The sequence below is a fragment of the Giraffa tippelskirchi genome, chromosome 7 (genome assembly GCF_054371585.1).
Source record: "Giraffa tippelskirchi isolate mGirTip1 chromosome 7, T2T-mGirTip1v1.2.pri, whole genome shotgun sequence".
In the NCBI taxonomy this organism is placed as follows: Eukaryota; Metazoa; Chordata; class Mammalia; order Artiodactyla; family Giraffidae; genus Giraffa; species Giraffa tippelskirchi.
The window spans coordinates 91640713-91662086 of NC_137281.1; the positions used below are offsets into that span (position 1 = coordinate 91640713).

The window sequence follows — 21374 nt, forward strand, 5'->3', positions numbered from 1 at the left end:
CAGCTATAGTCGATAGGTTACATATGAGCTTCTGTCTGACAGAAATGCTTCAACTTTAAAATCCTTGCTGTGTGCTATATTGCTGCTTTCTTTGTGGACCGTTAATTTTATGCCCTATTGTATTGTTTTTAATTTTTTGCATGTTAGTTGATTTTCAGAATTATCAAAGGAAACTCTTAGATTTGATTTATTTATATACACAGATTGCAATTAAACATCTTCTTTTGATAATCCTGATACTTACATGTATGTTGATTAATTTTTTTTTTCCTTTTGGGTCACACTGCATGGCATGTGGAATGTTAGTTCCCTGTCCAGGGATCGAACCTGTGCACCCTGAAGTGGAAGTGTGGAGCCCTAACCACTAGACAGTCAGGGAATTCCCTATGTTGATAACTTTATTTTTATATATTATTGTGGCCTACATTTTTGCTTTTAAAGAAAACATGGTCATTTTTAATGACCATAGCCAGCTTTACTGGACCTCAACTGTATTTTTCTGGGCTTCCTGTTTTGGCGAATTTGGAGATGAATGAATAAGTCAGTCATTTCTGAGCCATGATTTGAAAGACCTATTTTTTTTTTTTTAAACAGCCTTTCCCCCACTGTCTCTCTAAACAGCATTTCTGACTGGAAGCATCACAGGGACCTGCTTGTGCCTGGGTGTGAATTGGGGGTCTGGATGAGGGCCTGCCAAAAGGACTGGAAGAAGTTCAAAAGCATGGAGCAAAACCAAATTTGTTTTGCACATTTTGCCTCAGGTTTGCCTTGTGAAGAAATGAGAATGTAAGGCTTCTGAAAACCATTTGAGAACCGTGATTAAACAGACTGGAGAAGGTCTTTACCCAGTAAAGGGCTTTCATACAATGAATCTTCCTAAGGACGAGCCTAAGTAAATGGGTTCAAAAGGGCACAAACTAGAATACATAGTATTTGTTTGCATAAAAGGAAAAACTTCCCATTGGTAAAAGCAAAATAATTGACTGTGGAGACCTGGTGATCTTTATTAGCAGAATAGAGGCCCCTCTGTAGGACTGGGCGTGATCGGGTTCCAGTGTCTGTCCAGACTCGAGACTCTGAGGGGAAAGGTGGTTCTGTGGGGACCAGCCGGGCCTCCGTGGGTACCAGGAAGTGGCGTCAGTTGTGAAAGGGAGGAGCAAGAGCTTTGCTGTAGGAACAGGAAAACACACCACAGTACAGAACACATAATAGCAGCATAATAAATACTGATCAGTTTATAAAGGAATAGAGTCCTAGAAACCAGCTGAATATCGCTCTTGTTAACAGGTGACACTGACTTCATCTTCCCGGTTTTCGCTGAGATGAGACAACTGCAGAGTCACAAACGTACTGCACAAAACTCTGTGATTAGGTTTCTATTCTTGCTGTTCCCCGCAGAAGGTTAGACAGGAGCTCCCTCAGCCATTGTTCACTGTGACCCAGGGTGCCTCCTCCTGTGAAGGGGCATGAGGTTGTCTACTTACTTCAGTGGCAAACTCCAGTGGCATCAGACACTCTTGTCCGGGTCATAGACAAGGGTCATTCAGTATGGCAGCGATTGTGACAGCTGTGACTCCTTCCTTTTGACAGTAGACCTTGATCCTTTACAAAGTCCCCAGGGACTCAAAAGGACAGCTGTCTTTTTGGAAAGTAAACCAGAATCAGCTTGCCCATCCTCAGAGGACCTTAATCATGGTTATTCTTTGAGGGGGAATCGTTACTTTTCAGGGGAGCTTGCTGTTCCCCTGCCAGTACAACTTCTCTTCCACTTTTTTCTTTTTCCATCGGCAGAACAGCAGCATCTTAAAGGTCTTCCTGAAGGTTCTGTTACAGAGGGCATAGCAAATGGGGTTGACGGTGCTATTGACATAGCATAACCAGTAGCCCAGGTGCCACAGGGTGACTGGGACACACTTGTCGCAGAAGGTGGAAACCAGGACCATGATGTTGTAAGGAGTCCAAGTGATAATGAAAGCCAGGAGAATTGCACTCAGGGTCTGGGCGGCTTTCCTCTCTTTGACGAGGACCATCCTCTTTCGTTTGGTCATCTGATGGCTGAGGTTGGGATCGAGGCCTTTCGTTGAGGGGTCCTTGGATACTGGGAAGGAACACGGCATGATTTTTACCTTGCGGCATCCATTGTTGGTGTCATGGGTCCCATCAGCTTTTACCACCAGTCGGAACTTGTAGGCCACACACTTCTGACTCTTGGGCCCATGAGCAGCAGCTGGAGACAGGAAGTATTTTGGGGTATCATAGTCATTTTTTTCAGTTTGAGCATTCACAAAAGTCTGCTTGGTCTCTTCAACACTTAACTCTTCCCTTGGGCTTTCCTTGGCCTGACCCTCGTAAACCACTTGAAAGACAGGATCAGTGGTGGGCTTGTCGTCGTCTTCTGAGGAGGGGTAGCTGCTGCAGGTGGTTAGCTGCTCGGCTTTGGCCCACTCAGTGCTCGGGCCAGTGGCTTGAGATGGCTTCCCAGTGATGGAGGTGCTCCTGCGGGAGGATGACCAGGAGGCCTGGTTCCTTTCCCTCTGGGCCAGGGTGGGCCGGGGGCAGCTGAAGCAGGACCTGAGCAGAGCCTTGTGAGCTGACTTTCCCTTCTCAGCTTCAGCCACGGAGTCTGAGCCCTGGAGGTCAGCCAGGTCCTTGGTTCGCTTCTCCGTTTCCCGGTAGATGCGGCAGTAGAGGATCGTCATGACAGAAACAGGGATGTAGAAGGCGGCAATGGCAGTGCCGAAAGTGATGGTGGGCTCAGAGAGGAACTGAATCTGGCACTCATCTGGAGGTACCGTCCGCTCCCCAACCAAGTACTGCCAGCAGAGGATCGCTGGGGCCCAGAGGATGAAGGAGATCAGCCAGGCCAAGCCAATCATGATGCCAGCCCTCTTCGGGGTACGCTTGGCCCGATACGTGAGGGGTCTTGTGATCGAAAAGTAACGGTCAAAACTAATCACCAGAAGGTTCATGACAGAAGCATTGCTGGCCACGTAGTCCAGCGCAAGCCAAAGGTCACAAGCCAGACTCCCGAGAGCCCACCGTCCCATGAGGATGTACGTAGTATAGAGGTTCATGGAGAAGATCCCAATGATGAGATCTGCACAGGCTAAGCTGAGCAGATAATAGTTGTTAACTGTCTTCAGCTGGCTGTTGACCTTGAAGGAGATCATGACTAAGACATTGCCCACGATGGTGATCAGACTCACCACAGCCGTGACAGCTGCAATGGTGATGACCTCCCACAACCCATGGCGTTCCAAAGGCTGGTGACTCACTGGGGTGCCATTGATGGTAGATGCATTGTGGTAAGATTCCCCTTCCATCCTGGTGCAAGAGTCTACATTAGAAGTCTTAGGTTCTAGACAGTTCTCTTTTCTATCTCACCTCTTCTGGTCAGCATCTGGAAGAGAGGGAAATACATTAGCTCTACTCACCAGCATGAATTTCTTTTCCACTCATTGGACATTAAAAGTGGTCCCACACCTATTGAGAGCAAGATGCTGAAATCGCTAAAGTTTTGATGATACTTTTTATAGGTGTCTCTTCCCTTTGCTTTTTATAATTACTAGTGCCTGAGAGCCTTTCTTGTACATGAGGCCCTCTTGTGGTTCCAATAGGCAATTTTAAAAAACAGTAAGATGACAAGGGTAATCAGAATGGGAACAAAAAGGAATCGAGTTGTTGGAAGGCAGTAAAGAGGGCAAAATGGGTGATGTTAAGTTACCTTAGACTATGGCCTTCCTTTTTTTTACCTTAGACTATGGCCTTCCTTTTTTGAGGGAAGACCCTCTGTTTTTTAAGCTCTGGTGGTAAGTACCTATTTTTTCATGCACTTGGGAAAAAGACAAGTTGTATCTACTTTATAAGTCCAATTATTAAACATTATTGAGTTTAATTATAAATTCAGTTATTAAACATTATTGAGGCCAAGGCTGTATTACACCACTTCTCCATGATTTATTGCACAAACTCCCCATGTAAACCCAGTTTTCATCTAGAAGGTTCAAAAGTTGCCCCCGCGGCTAAAGATGATGATCCCCCCCCTCCATTTTGGGGCTGTTTACAGTGTCACAAATTGTTTTAAATTATCTTTTTTTTCTGATTATAAAGTAATATGTTCCTTGTAAAAGTTCAAGCAATGTCAAAATGTATAACTTAGAAAGCAAAAGTTTATTCTAATTTTATCTTGCCAGAGTAATCAATGCTAGCAGCATGTATTTTGACAGCTTTTCTCCTATTCTGAGGGTTGTCTTCTTTGTTTTATTTATGGTTTCCTTTGCTGTGCAAAGGAAGTTTGATTAGGTGGTCCTGTTTAATTAGGTCCCGTTTATTTTTTGGTTTTATTTGCATTACTCTAGGAGGTGGATCATATAAGATCTTGCTGTGATTTATGTCAGAGTGTTCTATGTTTTCCTCTAAGAGTTTTATAGTATCTGATCTTACATTTAGGTTTTTAATCCATTTATCCATTTTGAGTTTATTTTTGTGTATGGTGTTAGGGAGTGTTCTAATTTAATTCTTTTACAAGTAGCTGTCCAGTTTTCCCAGTACCAGTTATTAAAAAGACTGTCTTTTCTTTATTATATGTATTACTTGGCTCCTTCGTCATAGATTAGGTGACCACAGCTGCGTGGGTTTATCTCTGGGCTTTCTATGCTGTTCCATTGATCTGTATTTCCATTTTTGTGCCAGTACCATACTGTCTTGATTTCTATAACTTTGTAATATAGTGTGAAGTCAGGGATCCTGATTCCTCCAGCTTCATTTTTCTTTCTCAGGATTGCTTTGGCTATTCAGGGTCTTTTGTGTTTTCATGCTGAATAAGTAGATTTCAAGTAAAGCAGATTGTCCTGCATAATTGATGATTGGATGATTCCAGTCAGTTGAAATCTTTAAGGGAAAAGACTGAGAAGAAAGAATTCTGCTTCCAGATTGCCTTCAGAGTCAATTCTACAGCATTAACTCCTGCTGGATTTCCAGCCTACTGGCCTGCACTGCACATTTCAGACTTGTTAGCTCCCTTGGTTCTTAAAAATTTCTCAAAAAGTTCCCGCTCCTCCCAATAAATAGAATAAGCACTTTGATAAATGGAAAAAAAGATCATTTATAGTGGCAACATTATCTCATAATCATACAACTGAATCTGGCATTGGGCAGCTTCAGGTTTAAAACCTTGTTCCATTACTGTATGACTTTGGACTTGTTACTGAACCTCTTTAAGTCTCAGATTTTTAAACTTTAAAGTAGCGCTACTAAGAACCCTTAGGGCTTCCCAGGTGGCTTAATGGTAAAGAATCTTCTTACCATTGCAAGAAACGTGTGTTTGATCCTTGGGTGGGGAAGATCCTCTGGAGAAGGAAATGGCAACCCACTTTATTATTCTTGCCTGGGAAATCCCATGGACATAGGAATCTGGTGGGGCTGTAGTCCATGAGGTTGCAAAAGAGTCGTACACAGCTTAGCAACTAAACAGCAACACTAAGAGTCCTTACCTCATAGGATTGTTTTAAAGATTAAACAAGATATTCCCGGTTAAGTGCTTTGCATAGAGACTGACACAGGAAAATGCTCATTACAAGGTAGCAATCTGGCAAGAAGGACATCAAAAATGACTCTTCCTACTGTGGGTATGGGTCTGAGGCATGGTCTATTAAGGGACAAGGTGGAATAAAACGATGAGGCCATATTTCTGCAACCTTGAGCCAGCCGTTTCAGATGCTTCATGGTACTGATGATACTCTCCCCTTTAGTTACTGTAGTTGGTGCCCTACCTCGGGGGGCAGAACAAATTGTTTCCAACCATTCAAGCCAAGTAGCCTACAGTCCTCCTCAAAGTCTGCTCATTGGAATAGGACCACCTTAAGATTCTTGATTGAAAAAAGTGGTTCCATAGTCTGGTAAGTTGTGGAAATGCCATCTAAAAGCTCTCAGAGACTCAGAAGACAGGCTGCTCCTGCTGCTAAGTTGCTTCAGTCATGTCCGACTCTGCAACCCCATGGACAGCAGCCCACCAGGCTCCTCTGTCCACGGGATTCTCTAGGCAAGAATACTGGAGTGAGTTGCCATTTCCTTCTCCTAGAAGACACAGGAGCCCAGTGGAAACTGAGAGGTCCTGAGGTCAAGGACACTCCTGAATTTGTTTCAACCCAGAGGTGACTTAGCATATCTAACATTTTTCAGTGGAAGAGTGGTTAGTATTTGTGGAATCACACAAGATGGATCACACTTGGGAAATGCAGTTTAGTGGGAAACATATTGAACTAGGAGGGTGGAGATCTGAGTTCTCATTTCAGCTAAAATCTTGTGGTTTGAAACAAATCTCTGGGCCCCAGTTTCCTCACATATAAAATTAAGAGGTTGGCATTGGTGATTTATTCTTTAAAGTGAGTTCAGGATTTTCTTGTAGACTCACAATGGAAAACACTGAATGTTGTATTAATTTTTGACCTTGACTTTCCTCTATTTTTGGCCAGGGAAATAGTTATTTAACTGCTCTATAATATAGTATAATGAAAGCAGCTCTCAGCTAATTTACTGTTAAATATAACAATATTTGTTAAAGAGTACAACAATATCTGCTGTATCCACCTTACAGGTTGTTTTGAGGACTCCCAAATCAGATAATATAGGGATACTACCAGGTCCTTTTCTAATGGCAGTTTGGGGTTTTAATTATTACAAAATGAAGAGTTAGTCTAGGTAAGTGAATCTTACCCTAAGCCATTTAATAGGATAATCTAGGAGCTTTTTAAAAATACTAATGTCTGGGGTCCCACCCCAGACCTGTTAACTCAGAATCTAAATATGTGAAGAGACATGGGTCCATGTTGCTGTGAAATTACTCCGGTGATTCTCACATGGAGCCAGGGTGGAAAGCCAGTGCCCTCTCTAGATCCATGCCATTGAAGGTGAGCACATTAGATCTGAAAGATCCCCAGGACCAGAACAGAATCAGTGCTTCTCAAAATGCTCATGAATTACCTGGGTTGGGGGGGTGGGTCTTGTTAAATTGAAGAAGGGTGGGGCTTGCAATTCCACATTTCTAGAAACCTCTTAATGCTGCTGATCCAGGAACTATACGTAGCAAGGCTGAGGGTAATTTCTGAACTTCCTAGAAAAAGGGAACCATAGCTTACAATGTGCTGCTGAAGTTGGAATCTTCCAACTGAAATGTCCAGTCACAATTCAGATCCCCCTTTGCCTTCCGAGTTATTTTTACTGCTCCTATTTGAAATTAACACATATTTCCTCTCCACCTTTGGTTCCTTCTATTCTTTCATTTTTTTCCCACTGCTTCACTTTTGGGAGAATGATTCCCCCCACGCCCACCCCAATTCCTAAGCTTCTGGGAATGTACAGATCTTTCCACAAACAAAGTCATTTGGGACATGAAGTAGGTTCCGTGACTGAAAGATTGATTTCTCTTTGTTACAATAGCTGGATGATAGTTGAGGGAGAAAACTGACTTTAAGGCATCATAGTATTCTACAATAAACATTTTGAATCATTGAAAGGTTTTTGACTGAAAAATTATATTTATGGAGGGGTAAATCATAAATTTGTGTGTGTGTGTGGATATAAGTGTTTATAGTGGGGGTGAGATTTCTTCTGAGCTCTTATTTGATTGAGTGCATGTACGCTCAGTCTCTCAGTCATGTCCTACTCTTCGCGACCCCATGGAGCGTAGCCCACCAGGCTCCTCTGTCTGTGGGATTTTTCTGTCAAGAGTACTTGAGTGGATTGCCATTTCCTCCTCCCGGGGACCTTCCTGACCCAGGGATTGAACCCGAGTCGCCTGCATTGCAGGTGGATTCTTTACCTCTGAGCCACTGTGGAAGCCTTCTTACTTAAAGTTTAAAAGTTACCATTTTTCACCATAGTGTTGAGAGTATGTTTATTTCTAGGGTGCCTGAATCAACAGAGAGCAGGTAATCATCCCTGGTTTATTTTCCACTACTGAACAGAAAACAAGAATCTTGGAGAAATAAAAGTGTTCTTGTTCCTGACCTTGGTAGATTGCTTCTTGCTTCCTTTGTTGTCAATAAATTATTACAAATGAAGTAAAACAGCAAAAAAACAAAAAAGGTAACACTGTACCAAATGAATTTCTCTCCTTGTGGAGTGGCCTTGATGACTTCTGGGGCTTTGCTTTTCTGAAATACCTCTTCTCTGAGAAGCTTTACACCTGAACCACTCCTCACTGTTTCTATAACAACCATAGCGGAAAACTTCAATAGCATCCACAGTCCAGTGATGTCAGGACACCACTATCCCCAGCTCATGTTGTTATATAGAGTATTCATATGCTGCGTCCCCTCTCCCTCCTTTTCAAAGATAAATCATAGACAGTAACTGTAAACACATGGTACCTACCATCAAGTTAGATATCAGAAAGAACTTCCAATGACAACATGTGTGACTAAGGGAGGTTCTGGACCTGTCGTTTTGGTTTCTTCTGTCAGGTAAGTTCTATCTAACTCTTGATAGAATAGAATGCTGTCCAAAAGTGTATGATGATTAAGAAAGGACTGGTTGGCCACTCTTAACTTCTGAGACAGATTGCATTCTGCCTGTGGAATGTGTATCTCTCTAAATAAACCTGTTTTCACTTAAAAAAAAAAAAAAGAAGGTGTCTCAGTGTTGCTGAAGCAATAATATCTGAAGCAGAATTTTAATCTGATGTGTTTTTAAAAACGTGTTCTGTGTTTACCACTGGGCTACAAGCCATGGGGTATATGAGCCTTTACAGTTATGCAACGGAAAAGTCTATTACCGAAGTCATCAAATGACTGTATTTTCATTGTATCTGGAAAACAGAGGTGGGATTGCTTTACATGAAGACATAAACTGGAGTCCTTCAATGCATGTGCTGTGACCCTCAGGGCTTGGAGTTACCTAGGTGGGTTGCCTTGTGCTGAGATCAGTCATGTCTTGTCTCATCCCACAGTACTGGGCAGATGTTATCTTTTTATGTGTGCCAGGACATGAGCAAGTCTGGGCAGTACTGCCACAAATGGATTTATGTAAAACTCTGGAAGTTCAGAAGCTCTTGACTATATTGTCCAAGTCTTCCTAACAGACGTGGAGATGTGACTTACATATGCATCTTTGAATTCCCCAGTCTGGTGTGTTCTGGAAGCAACAAGAGAACGTTTCAAGGAGTGGGGCGTGATCAACTGCATCAAATGAAACTGATAAATCAAGAAAGATTTTCAAAAGGGAAGGGATATATGTATATCTATGGCTGATTCATGTTGAGGTTTGACAGAAAACAACAAAATTCTGTAAAGCAATTATCCTTCAATAAAAAATAAATAAATTAAAAAGAAAGATTAAGACTGAGACCTACTGGATCTAGTTATATGGAGATCATAAATCACATTGGTAAAGTGGTGGGCATGAGAGCCTTGTGTAGTGAATTAGAGGCTGAACGGGAGGAGAAATAAGACAGAGCTGTAGATGACTCTTCTGAGGAGCTTTGCTATAGAAAGGAGTAGAGAAATGGTGCAGAAGCTGGACTAGAATGAGGAGACAAGAGGGTTTTTTTTTTTAAAGAAAGGTGGAAATGTAGCATTTTTGCGGGCTAATGTGAGTAACTGTTTTATCAGTTAGCAACTATCTGATGTTGTTGGAGAGATGTCCTCCAGTAGATGAGCAGGGAGAGGGGCCAGTACAATAGTAGAGGCACTGGCCTTGCACTGGAGCTGAGGCCCATTTGGAGAACAGGAGAGGAGGTAGGGAACATGTGTGCAGGCACAGATAGGTAGCCTAGGATTTGTGGCGATGGAAGTGAAAGTCTTTTTTGATTGCTTCTATTTCTCTGTGAAATAGAAAGCAAGAACAGCAGCTGGGAATGAGGATGGAGGGAGAGAGGAGAAGGGATCAAGTTATGAATTCTGTGTGTTGAGAGTTTGTTCCGTTGATTTTGGGGAGTTCTTTACCCCCGATTCCAGCTCAAGGCCAAAGCAACATTGTGAGCTAACAGTTCGCTTGCCTTCATCTTCACTGGGTTGTAGGCTGGATCCTGGCCTGAAAGGATGGCTCCTGCCAGATTCCCTTCCCCTGCAGCCTGAGAGCACCCCTCAGCAGTGGATGCAGCTGTTCAAAACACAAAGTAAATAAAAGGACATCTTTTTAGAGAGACCTTATCAGTGTTTTCCAATTTGCATTGTTCATAGACTATGCATCAGAAGTCAACTAAACTGTAGAAAATCTGCCTGCCTACAGAGAGAAGAATCAGGAACTGCTTTTTTTCCTCCCAGAAAAGTTATATTAATATTTGCAAGGGGACAATGCCTTTTAAAAAATCCTATCATAATACCTGCTTTCATCAGACAATGAGTGCTTATGAAATCCATGGTCTTGGACTAGGAATTAGGAGGCTTTCTTGTAATATTTAAATGCCCAATACTACCTTGAGACAGTGGTTCTCAAACTTGGGCATTCAGCACAGTCACCTGATGAGGGGTTTGTTAAAGCCTTGATTGCTGGGCCACATCCCCAGATTTCTGATTCTGGGGTAAAGCCTGAGAATTTGCGTTTCTTTATTTTTTTTAATTTTTTGGCTCTACTAGATCTTCACTGCTTAGTGTGGGCTTTCTCTAGCTGTGGTGAGTGGGGGCTACTCTCTAGTTGTGGTACACTGGCTTCTTATTGCAGTGGCTTCTTTTGTTGCAGAGCACAGGCTCTGGGCGCGCATGCTTCAGTCATTGCAGCTCTCAGGCTTTAGAGCACAGGCTCAGTAGTTGTGGTGCATGGGCTTAGTTGCCCCTTGGCATGTGGAATCTTCCTGGAGCAGGGATCGAACCCACGCTCCCTGCATTGGCAGGTAGATTCTTAAGCAATGGATCACCAGGGAAGTCCAAAATTTGCATTTCTAATAGTTCCCAGGTGACACTGTGCTGCTTGCCCACATTTTGAGAACTCTTGCCTTAAGGAATTGACATCATAGGTCATATATATTTAAAAATATGCCAAAAAGTGGTTTATTTTCTTAAGGAGTCACCTCTGTAATTCAGGACTTTGCTTTTCTATCTCATGAATACTACCTAAGGGAAAACTGAATATTTTATTCATGCAGTGGCATATATTTAAAATCAGGACTATCAAGTCAAAGCAACAGCAGAAAAACCCTCCTTCCCTTCTTCCCTTTGTTATTTATAAAACTATAAGATCTCTGTTTTTTTCTTTTTCTTTTTGCAATGTAGTAGGTGACAGACACTTTCCCCATGTGGATCATGATCAGATGAGAACACACTCAACATCCTGGTTAAAAGAATTTCTACTAGTGGTGTCCTCTAATTAGGTATTAGCAGGAGACCCCTGAATTCTCCATATTCTAAACACTCTTGGTTTAATTGAAAAGACCCTTGAACTGATAGATGGGGAGGGCAAAGTAATGTAGTTTCTGGACTTCTGATGGCATCCGCAGTATAAACTGAAGAACGCAGATTCTGAAACCAGACTGATCAAGCATGAATCTGTTTTGTCACTCATTAGCTTGAGCAAATGATTGAACTCATTTGTGACTCAGTTTTCTTATCTGTAAAGTAGGAATAGTAGTATTTATATTATTCATAGAAATATTAATGAAGATTAAATTTAGCATGTGTGAAGTGTTTGGAGTTGTGCCAGGCACAAAGTAAATTTAAATAAATGTTAGCTCTTACTATCCACAAATAAAGTCTCTCTATGTCCTAGCGAGGTTAGCTTAATCTAAAACCCACTGATCTTTTCAACCTCATAATTTTGGAGGCTTCTAGAAGGACAGTCATATAGTTAAATCAATTTGTGCTAGTGGTTCTCAACCAGAGTGATTTTGTCCCTTGGGACAAATGTCTGGAGACACTTTTGGTTGTCATAATTGGGGGATGGAGGGTTGCCAGTGGGTAGCACCTAGTGGGTAGAGGCTGGGGATGCTGTTAGAAATTCTACAATGCACAGAACAAGCCACCACCACACAAAAAATTATCCAGCCCTAAATGTACCAAAGTTGAGAAGCCCCAATTTGTGCTGTCTGGTGTGAGATTAATTATGTGGATCTTCATCTTGGGGAGAGCCTGAGCCTGTGGCATGCTGATAAATATTTAACTACCTGTTTCCACTCCCACTTCCAACAGTCCTAATTTTGCAGAATTTTGCCAATTTCTGTGGTATATAAATTCCCACTGTAGGGCTTCCCTAGTGACTCACTGGTAAAGAACCCGCCTGCCAATGCAGGAGACATGGGTTCAATCCCTGGTCCTGGAAGATCCCACATGCCCTGGAGTAAGTAAACCCATGAGCCACAACTACTTGGTCTTGCGCTCTAGAGCCTAGCTCCACAAGACAATCCACCACAGTGAGAAGCCCGCGTATCGTAACTAGAGAGGAGCCCCCGCTCGCAGCAACTAGAGAAAAGCCCACACAGCAAACGAAAACCCAGCACAGCCAAAAACAAATAAATAATTAAAAAAAATCCCACTGTAACCGGTTTCAAGCAGCCAACTTACTGTAGAATTAGGAAGAGATAATGTACCAAACCATTATAGCTCCTGGCCACACAGAGGATGAGGGCCCAGGTTGTCCAATGGATTCTCCTGTTAGTTCCTTTATAGGGTGCAAAGAAAAGCATAAAATTCTTGCTACTGTTCCCATCTGCCTGTTTAGTGTTTCTCTAGGGGTGGGAGTGTGAATTTGAGAGTTTAGCATAAGAATGAATAACTTAATTCTGAGTGCTGCTGACAGTCTTAATTTCACAAATAAAGACAAGGTTAAAAAAAGAGAGAAAAATAGGATAGGGTGGGGATAAAAGGGAAAGATCGGAGAAGAGTAGAGAGGGAAAAGAAAGAAAAATTGATGTATTGGGTTAGAAGTAATAGTGTCTATTGACAAAAATGTTATTATTAAGACAATGAAGTAACAGAGAAAAATACAGAGTATAATGTTTAAAAAATACTATTATCCTGACACATCTCCTCTCATAATGCTGTATTTCCTCTGTTGACTAATGGCATCATTAACTCTCTGGTCACTCAAACAAGAAACCTAGGTATCCCCTAACTTCTTACCTTGACCTCCGACCTAGAACTGGACAAGAAGCCTATCGGTTCTCCCATCTCCTGTCTGTCTCGTTATTTTCCTTCTTAGCTCTCAACTTAATTTAGGCCCTAATTATCCGTGACTTGAACTCTTCCAGTTGTTCCCTAAGGGCTGCTTAGAATTCTGATTGTCCTGCATGGAATAGTTTTCTGAGTATGAAAGTGAAAGTTAGTAGCTCAGTCGTGTCCAACTCTTTGTGATCCCATGGACAGTAGCCCACCAGGCTCCTCTGTCTATGGAACTGTCCAGGCAAGAATACTGGAGTGGGTTGCCATTTCCTTCTCCAGGGGATCTTTCCAATCCAGGGATTGAACCCTGGGTCTCCTGAATTGCAGGTAGATTCTTTACCATAGTGGTTAGTTAACAGCATACAGTCTGAAGTCAGACGGCTCTGGGTTCCAATCATTCCATTACTAGCTGTGGAATCAATGCATTAGCTCTGTGATCTTGGAAGTTAATTCACATCTCTGTGTTAGATCCCTCATCTGTGAAACATGGATGACACTAGTACTACCTAATGGGGCTTGCCAGGTGGTGGTAAAGAACTCACCTGCCTATGCAGGAGACATAAGAGTTGTGGGTTCAATCCCTGGGTTGGGAAGATCCCTGGAGGAGGGCATGACAACCCACTCCAGTATTCTTGCCTGGAGAATCCCATGGACAGAGAAGCCTGGCAGGCTACAGTCCACAGGGTCGCAAAGAGTCAGACCCAGCTAAAGCGACAAAGCACGCATGCGGTAGTACCTCATAAGGCTGCCGTGAGGTTTATAGGGAAGTGCTACATGGGAAGTGTCAACATTTAGAACCGTGCTCTGTATTACATTAAGACTGTGTTTCTCTCCAGTTTACAATCCTTCAGTAGTTCCCTATTTCCACGTATCAACAAGGCAAACTCCTGCTCAACCATCAGGCCTTGGCTCCTGGGTCTGTTTCTCATGTACCCCTGGAAAACTCATTTATTTAGTCAGCATAACTTCTTCCTTCCGGCCTTCACCTTGAACCTCTCATTGTACTCAGTACAATGGTGCAGTCCTCTCTCTACAGAGTTATTATCTTCCTTGTGGGAAGTGAGCTACTGGACAACAAGGACTGTGGCTTTTTTCTTTTTTTAAAAAAAAATCTTCAAGCATTGTGCCTAACACAGAGTAGATAATTAGAAGCAATGAGTAGGGTTAACTGTATATGAATGTGAAAAAGGGTAAGAAAGGATTGGGAAGAAAACATGTTTTGCCACACTGATTGGAAGATGGATGCTGTAAACCCTTCTTTGTATTATTTTCATGTGGTTTCTGTATTACAAAGTTAAAAATGGCTCCCATGTATCCATATAACCAATTGCCCTTTTCCTCCTTAGTTAAGAGTGGATCCATAAAATGGACTACCGCTTAGCAATAAGAAGGAACAAAATATTAAATCACAAAACATGGGTGAGTCCCCAAAACTTTCTACTAAATAAGTGACGTTGACACACACACATGAACAGACTGAGCTTGCTTGAGTTAGAATGTTAGTTCCGCCACTACCATAGTTGTGTCATATCAGACAAGTGGTTTACTTTCTCTAGGGATATTTCCTTATCTGTAAAATAAGGATGACAGTAGTACCTACCACATAGGGCTGATAGGAGAATTGAACGCTCATGCACTCAGTAAGTGTGAGCTAAAGGACTCACTTCTACAGAAATTCTTTTGAGGTCCTGTCTCTCAACTCCCAGTGGCTTGTTGCAGCCTGTGCCTCTCACCTGAAGGTCCTCCCTAACCCTCTTCATACCGCTTTCTTAACTCGGAGTTCAGTATAACTTTAATAATTACACGTATTCATTCGTGAAAGTCAGGAGACTAAACAGAAAAAAAAGGAAAAAAAAAACTCACTGGAAGGCTCAGCACAGCTAACCACTAGTGTAATATGGAAGAACATTTTTATTCTATTACAAGTTAATCACTAAAGGGCTGTTGCTTATAAGTTTCAATTGTATATAATGGCGCATCTCATTACCTGCCTCCCAGGTAAAGAGCATTAAACGCCCTTGTGTAGCTCACAAGAAACATCCCGACCAGGCCTGCCTGTGCAGTCCCTTCCCAAGGCCTACTGGAACCAGGCAATGTTTGAGTTTACTCCCTCCCCTTTTAGTATAAAAGAAATTAAAACGCTAGTTCTTTGGACGGTGGGAGACCATCATCTCGGTTTGCTGCTTTCCCACCAAGTGGCTATTCCTTGCCCCCCCAAACTCTTCTCTCAATTTATCAGCCTGTCCTAAGGTGAGAAGTAGAAGCTTGGACTTTGGGAGGGGGGGGTGTAACACTAATATTTTGATATATATTTTTAAAGACCCTATGCAAATATACCATATCAATATTTTATTCTTTTAATCAAAAAATGAATTCATATTACATTAGCTGTTTATTTTATAACCCGTCCTTTTACTTACCACGGCCCCTCCCCCAGAAACACCCCAGCCCTTGACCTGCAGCTCCCACTGCTCAGGCCTTTCCTACGAAGCCTCGGCCCTCCCGGAGCCCCGGCTCCGGCCCCACCTGCCAAGCCCCAGGGCAGCCCCGCCCCCGCCGCGGCCGGCTCCCGTCCCCGGCCCCGCACCCCGCGCTCGCTGACACCTAGGCCCGGCGCTCGCGGCTCCTCCGTGGAGCCCGTTTCCGGTGGGGCAAGGGCGTCTCTGCGGCGGCCCTGCTCCCGCGCGCTCAGCATCGCCGGCGGCAGCCAGATGCAGGCGGAGCGAGGAGCTCGGGGCGGCCGCGGACGCCGACCCGGCCGCGGCCGGCCGGGCGGCGATCGCGACCGCGACCGCGACCGCGAGCGGGCGGGCACCGGGTTCGCCGTAGCGAGAGGTGGCGGTGGAGATGGAGGCGGCCGCCGAGGCCGCGGCCGGGGATACCGGGGCGGCCGCGGTGGCCGAGGAGGCGCCCCGCGAGGCTGCCGTCGGGAGCCGGGAGGCCGGGGCGCCAGGACCAGCGAACCGGTAAGAGGCAACGGCGGGTGGGGTCTACTGGGGGTCGCAGCCGCGTGGGACCGGGGCTGGTAAGGGACCCCTCCGCGAATCAAGAACCGTGAGCCGCGTCCGGGGCGCGCGCCAGTTGGGCGGTGACGGCGCCTGCGCCGGGAGGGCGGAGGGCGGCGGGGGCGCGCGCCGGGGTGTGCACGTGGCGCGGGCGGGTGTGAGCCCCATGTTGCTGGCCTCTCCGCTGGGCACCCGGAGGTTCGGGGCGGAGGGCTTCTTCAGCCTACCCAAGGGCTCTTGGCCCAGTTATTAAAGAACCCAGCGGTCGAAGCTGTGGGTCCGCAAGTCTAGGGGGCCCGTTGGGTTCGGGTACGGTGTCAGTGTGACGGGCAGGGGTGGGGGCAGCCAGGGCTTGATCTCCTGGTGCCTGACCTTGCAGAGAAATGTTTCTGTTATTAAGAAGGGATTTGGGGCTCAGTTTGTTCACTGCCTGTGCAATGCGTGTCACACAGTAGTCGCATAATGAATGTTTATTGAATGAAAGAATGACCCCGACGGGCTGGACTCTATACTATTTGGGGCCAGGATCAGGTGCATAGTTCTTTTTTTTTTTTTAATAGTGTAGTTCTCTATTATTATCTATGTATAGGAATCAGAGGTCAGTGGTCTTCATCTGTCTGAACTTGCAATCTGTAAATGTTTCAGCAGTCAGGTCTCAATTTTAATAGTATAATCGGCCGTATCCACACATTCATACTTGGAAATGTCTTACACCTTAAAGCAGGGAATGATTTTGGGGGCAGACTTTTACTATACTGCTATCTTAGCTAAAGGAGTTAAATCACTGTCTTTATGAACTATTCTGCTGTTATTTTAACATTTGTAGTACAAAACCGTCTTTATATTTTTAATTCCCATGTGCATAGACTGAAAATTTATTTTTGGTTAGAATTTCCTATTACTGAAGTATGTGTAATATCTTAAGGGCATAATAGAATGTCCCTAAAGAAAGGAGTTGTGTACAGAAAGAGAATTGGAAAAAAATTTAAAAGCTTAAAATTAGGTTTGGCATATTCAACCTTGATTAGGGTAGATAATGAGTAAATTTGAGAGGTATGAACAAATTCTTAACTCATCAGGAAATAAAGGAACCTGACCAGTCCAGTGCACACTGTATATGTTAACATTTTGTCTTTATAACATAATGTATATTAAACTTTATTACAACTTTTTTTTTAGCAACTTGAAGTTGTTTAAACAACTTTGAGTTCAGTTCACTCAGTCATGTCAGACTGTCTGCAACCCCATGTACTGTAGCATGCCAGGCTTCCCTGTCCATCACCAACTCCCGGAGCTGGCTTAAATTCATTTCCATCGAGCAGGTGATGCCATCCAACCATCTCAACTTTATAACAAATTTATTATATACACACTTTATGGCAACCCACTCTAGTATTCTTGCCTGGAAAATCCCATGGACAGAGGAGCCTGGCAGCCTACTGTCCACGGGGTGGCAAAGAGTTGGACACAACTTAGCAACTAGAACAACAAACAATATAAATTTTATATGTATAAAATCTTGATTTTATAGGTTGACTTGCTTAAGCTCTTGTAGCTAGTAGTGGCAGAGCTGGGATTTATATCCAGCTGCCCTTGCCCAGAGCTTCCCTGATGGCTCATCTGAGAATCTGCCTACAATGCGGGAGATGTGGGTTCGATCCCTGGATTGGGAAGATCCTCTGGAGGAGGGCATGTCAACCCTCGCCAGTATTCTTGCCTGGAGAATCCCCAGGGACAGAGAAGTCTGGTGGGCTACAGTCCATGGGGTTGCAGAGTTGGACATAACTGAGCGACTAAGCACACAGCCCTTGACTATGTTTTATTTCTCATATTTTTGTGAATCAGTTACTGCTTTACTGAGAACAGAGCAGACACTCCTTGGTTGCAGGGATCATGTTTTAACAGTAATTGTAGTTATGGTCTCTTTGGTATTTGGTCTTCATTGAACTAACCTGAGTAAAATGATAGATCATCTAGAGACGAATAGTTTAAAATTTGCCCTAATGTAACTATTGTATTAAGACTTCAGGTTTTTATCAATTTTTAGAATAGTCTGGAAAATTTCATCTCTTATTTTCTTTTAGTATTTTCTCACTTTACAGTTTAAGGATTCAGTGTGTCAGTGAATGTAGATGCTTGGCACAGTACCTGGGGAGTAGCTGCAGACACTGTTGCTGTTTCCATCATATTTTCAGGTAGAGCTGGATGAAGAGAGGTTGGAAAAATTATTCCTTCATTTTGGTTTAGGTTGGTGGCCTTTAAGTCACTTCTGCTTCTCAGGTTCTGAAGTGCTGTTCCTATTTAGGCTTGCTAAGAATACCATTCTTGATGCCTAAAGACTAAATGGGATAAAGTTGGTTAAGCTGCCTTTGACCTCCTTGTTCTCATATCCTACAGTGTGTTTGTGCACCAAATGGAGACTCATTGAAATGATTAGAAAGAAAAAATTTACAATAGAGTTTTAGTTTTGTAAGGACCAGGTACCTAACTCCAGAGTTTAATACTGTCTATTCCCTTTGCTTGGAGAAGGCAGTGGCAACCCACTCCAGTACTCTTGCCTGGAAAATCTCATGGACGGAGGAGCCTGGTAGGCTGCAGTCCATGGGGTTGCGAAGAGTCAGACACGACTGAGCGACTTCACTTTCACTTTTCCCTTTCATGCATTGGAGAAGGAAATGGCAACCCACTCCAGCGTTCTTGCCTGGAGAATCCCAGGGACAGGGGAGCCTGGTGGGCTGCCGTCTATGGGGTCGCACAGAGTCGGACATGACTGAGGCGACTTGGCAGCATTCCCTTTGCTTTCTGCTTTTGACTACTATGGATACATGACTTATAAATGGAAAACAAAACAAAACAACTTCTTGATATGTAATACTCCAAGGTAACTTGGTTTTGTTGTACCTACTAGGCATTTGCTCTTAAATCATTCCCTCTATAGATGTGAACGCCAAGTCTATGGAGTTTGAGTGAGCATGTCGTAAGGCTACTTATTTTCGCTGAATATCTGCTAAAGTGTAATATTGTACTTAATGCAATCATTAACTTAAAAATTCCCAAGTACTAGCATTTTCTTAGTATTAATCTTTTTGAAGAACTATTAACAGAGAGTAAAGTCAAGGCCTGTTGGCAGTCATTGGAAATTTTTTTCTTCCCTGTAATATTAATGGTAACTGACATTTATTGAGCACTTAGTATGAGATCAGAAAACTGAGGCACAGTTAGGAGAGGTTAGGTAATTTACCCAGTATCACTCAACTACCAGATTGCAGAGCCTGAACTCTACCCAGGCATTTTAGCTCTGGAGTGACTTTGAGATTCGAACAGGGGATGTGTGGATCCTTTTCACATACCTGTTTTCCTGATGTTTGATATAATTATAAGGTTTTAAGGTGACACATACCATTTTCAATTATTGTGGGTGTTAGGTCTTTGCTTTCTCGCTCCATGTTTATGTCAGTCGCATTTACTCATTTTTAGATTACTTATGTCCAGTAAAAGATAAGACAACTGTTTATCATTGCATTAAGGAGAGTAGACTTGGAGGCTTTTTTTTGGATGAAACTTTTTTGCTTTGCAAACAGTGATGTAAATCCTTTGCATGAGTAGTCATTAATACTAGATGCTTCTGTTGTTTTTACTGCTACTATTTTACTTAGTAAAAGGGAATTCTCTGACTTTGGTGTTCAAGCTTAGTGTGAACTGGTAAGAAGAAACGATGGCAAATCAAAGTTACTGGCAGTCAAAGGCACCTGCTCTTTCGTTGTGGCTGAAGGGAGTCACCTGCATCATGTCAGCCAGCTCTCAGAGATTGAGAGCCTATTAAAGCTCAAACTCAAATGACAGCTTCTAGACTGCATTGCTCCTATTTTGAGAAAGCCTGAAACAAATTAGGTTAGAAACTGAACATGCTTAAGTGTCCCAAAAGAAAATTGGTTTGAGATTAGCTTTTGGTAATCATGGAACTGGCCCTCTCCCCTGCTGCTGCAAACTGCCTCCAACCCTGTAACTATTTTGGCATCCTTATCCTTGCTAATGTACCTGATGGAGTCTGCTTTTCTCACTGGCCATTGTTTCATTTACATATTTTCATTATCAACACAGGCAGCTGATCCTCGAAACTTCCTGCTTATAGCCTGCTTAAAAATATTTTGATAAATTATGTAAGAGGTTGTACTTTAACATTTGTAATGAACTTTTAAATCAATGGTTCTGATTGTTTCAGAATATAAAATTTCCAACATAAATATATACTGAAAACACTATAGTCATTTAATACTCACTATCATTATGTATCTGTTCTTCCACCTTTTTCTTTTATTTTTTTGGTTTTTTTTTCCTTCCAGTCTGAGGTATAACTGATATATAACAGTTTATGAGTTAAGATGTGCAGCATAATTTGGATACATACATCATGAAATGATTATCATGATAAGTTTAGTGAATATCTGTCCTCTCATATAGATGCAAAATTCAAAAAAAAGAAAACATTTCCTTATGATGATTTACTCTCTTAACTTTTATATATAACATATAGCAGTGTTAATTATATTTATTGTGTTGTACTGGTACTTATTTGTCTTATAACTGGAAGTTTGTATACCACCATCTATTTAAGAACCACATTAATAAACTCTTTGACAGTAAGAAGATTTATATTATTCCTTATTCTTTCTAACTTGTGTTTTAATTTCACATCTCCCATAGAATTGGGCCCAGTGTAATATATTTTTGAGCTTGAAAATTTTTTAGTGATTACCCTCTCCTGCTTCCTTATAAAAAACTGTGATTTAAAAAAATGTAACCTTGAGACATAGAGAACAGACTTGTGGACACAGGGTGGGAAGGAGAGGGTGGGGTGAATGGAGAGAGTAGTATGGAAAAGTATACATTACCATATGTAAAACAGATAGCCAGTGGGAATTTGCTGTGTTACTCAGGGAGCTCAAACCAGAGTTCTCTGACAACCTAGAGGGGTGGGATGGGGTGGGAGGTGGGAGGGAGGTTCAAGAGGGAGGGGACATATGTATACCTTTGACTGATGCATGTAGATGTATGGCAGAAACCAACACAATATTGTAAAGCAATTATCCTGCAATTAAAAATAAATTTAAAACATGTTTTGTAACCTTAAGGTTTGGGTATAAGTTTTTTCTTTTAGACTAAATTAAAATCACATTGATTTATAGCAGTATATTTTAATTAGCAGTTGTTAAATGTCAAATTTTGTGACTGCATCTCATTTTCGTTAGCGAGTTTAGTTGGGTGTCCATGAATGAATAGT

The 21374-nt window shown here is 42.6% G+C and overlaps 2 protein-coding genes across 5 annotated transcripts in view; one reads left to right on the forward strand and one right to left on the reverse strand.

Annotated features, from left to right (window-relative positions):
* Positions 1–979: 979 nt before the first annotated feature.
* CHRM5 (cholinergic receptor muscarinic 5) lies at positions 980–16080 on the reverse strand. 4 transcript variants are annotated; one of them, XM_081507035.1, is made up of 4 exons: positions 15693–16023; positions 9995–10098; positions 6982–7111; positions 980–3400 (listed from the first exon to the last, which is right to left on the reverse strand). In XM_081507035.1, exon 4 carries the CDS (start codon positions 3321–3323, stop codon positions 1725–1727), a length of 1599 nt encoding a protein of 532 aa, XP_081363161.1. In that variant the 5' UTR covers positions 3324–3400; positions 6982–7111; positions 9995–10098; positions 15693–16023; the 3' UTR covers positions 980–1724. The 4 variants fall into 4 exon arrangements, with proteins under 4 accessions (XP_081363161.1, XP_081363162.1, XP_081363164.1 ...); XM_081507036.1 differs by lacking the exon at positions 15693–16023 and adding an exon at positions 15509–15592; XM_081507038.1 differs by lacking the exon at positions 6982–7111 and having other exon boundaries at positions 15509–16080.
* AVEN (apoptosis and caspase activation inhibitor) overlaps positions 8404–21374 on the forward strand; it is a 191339-nt gene continuing 178368 nt past the window's right edge. The window contains exons 1-2 of the mRNA XM_081510787.1: positions 8404–8462; positions 15526–16054. Coding sequence (XP_081366913.1) covers positions 8404–8462; positions 15526–16054 — 588 coding nt within the window. The remainder of the gene's footprint in view (positions 8463–15525; positions 16055–21374) is intronic.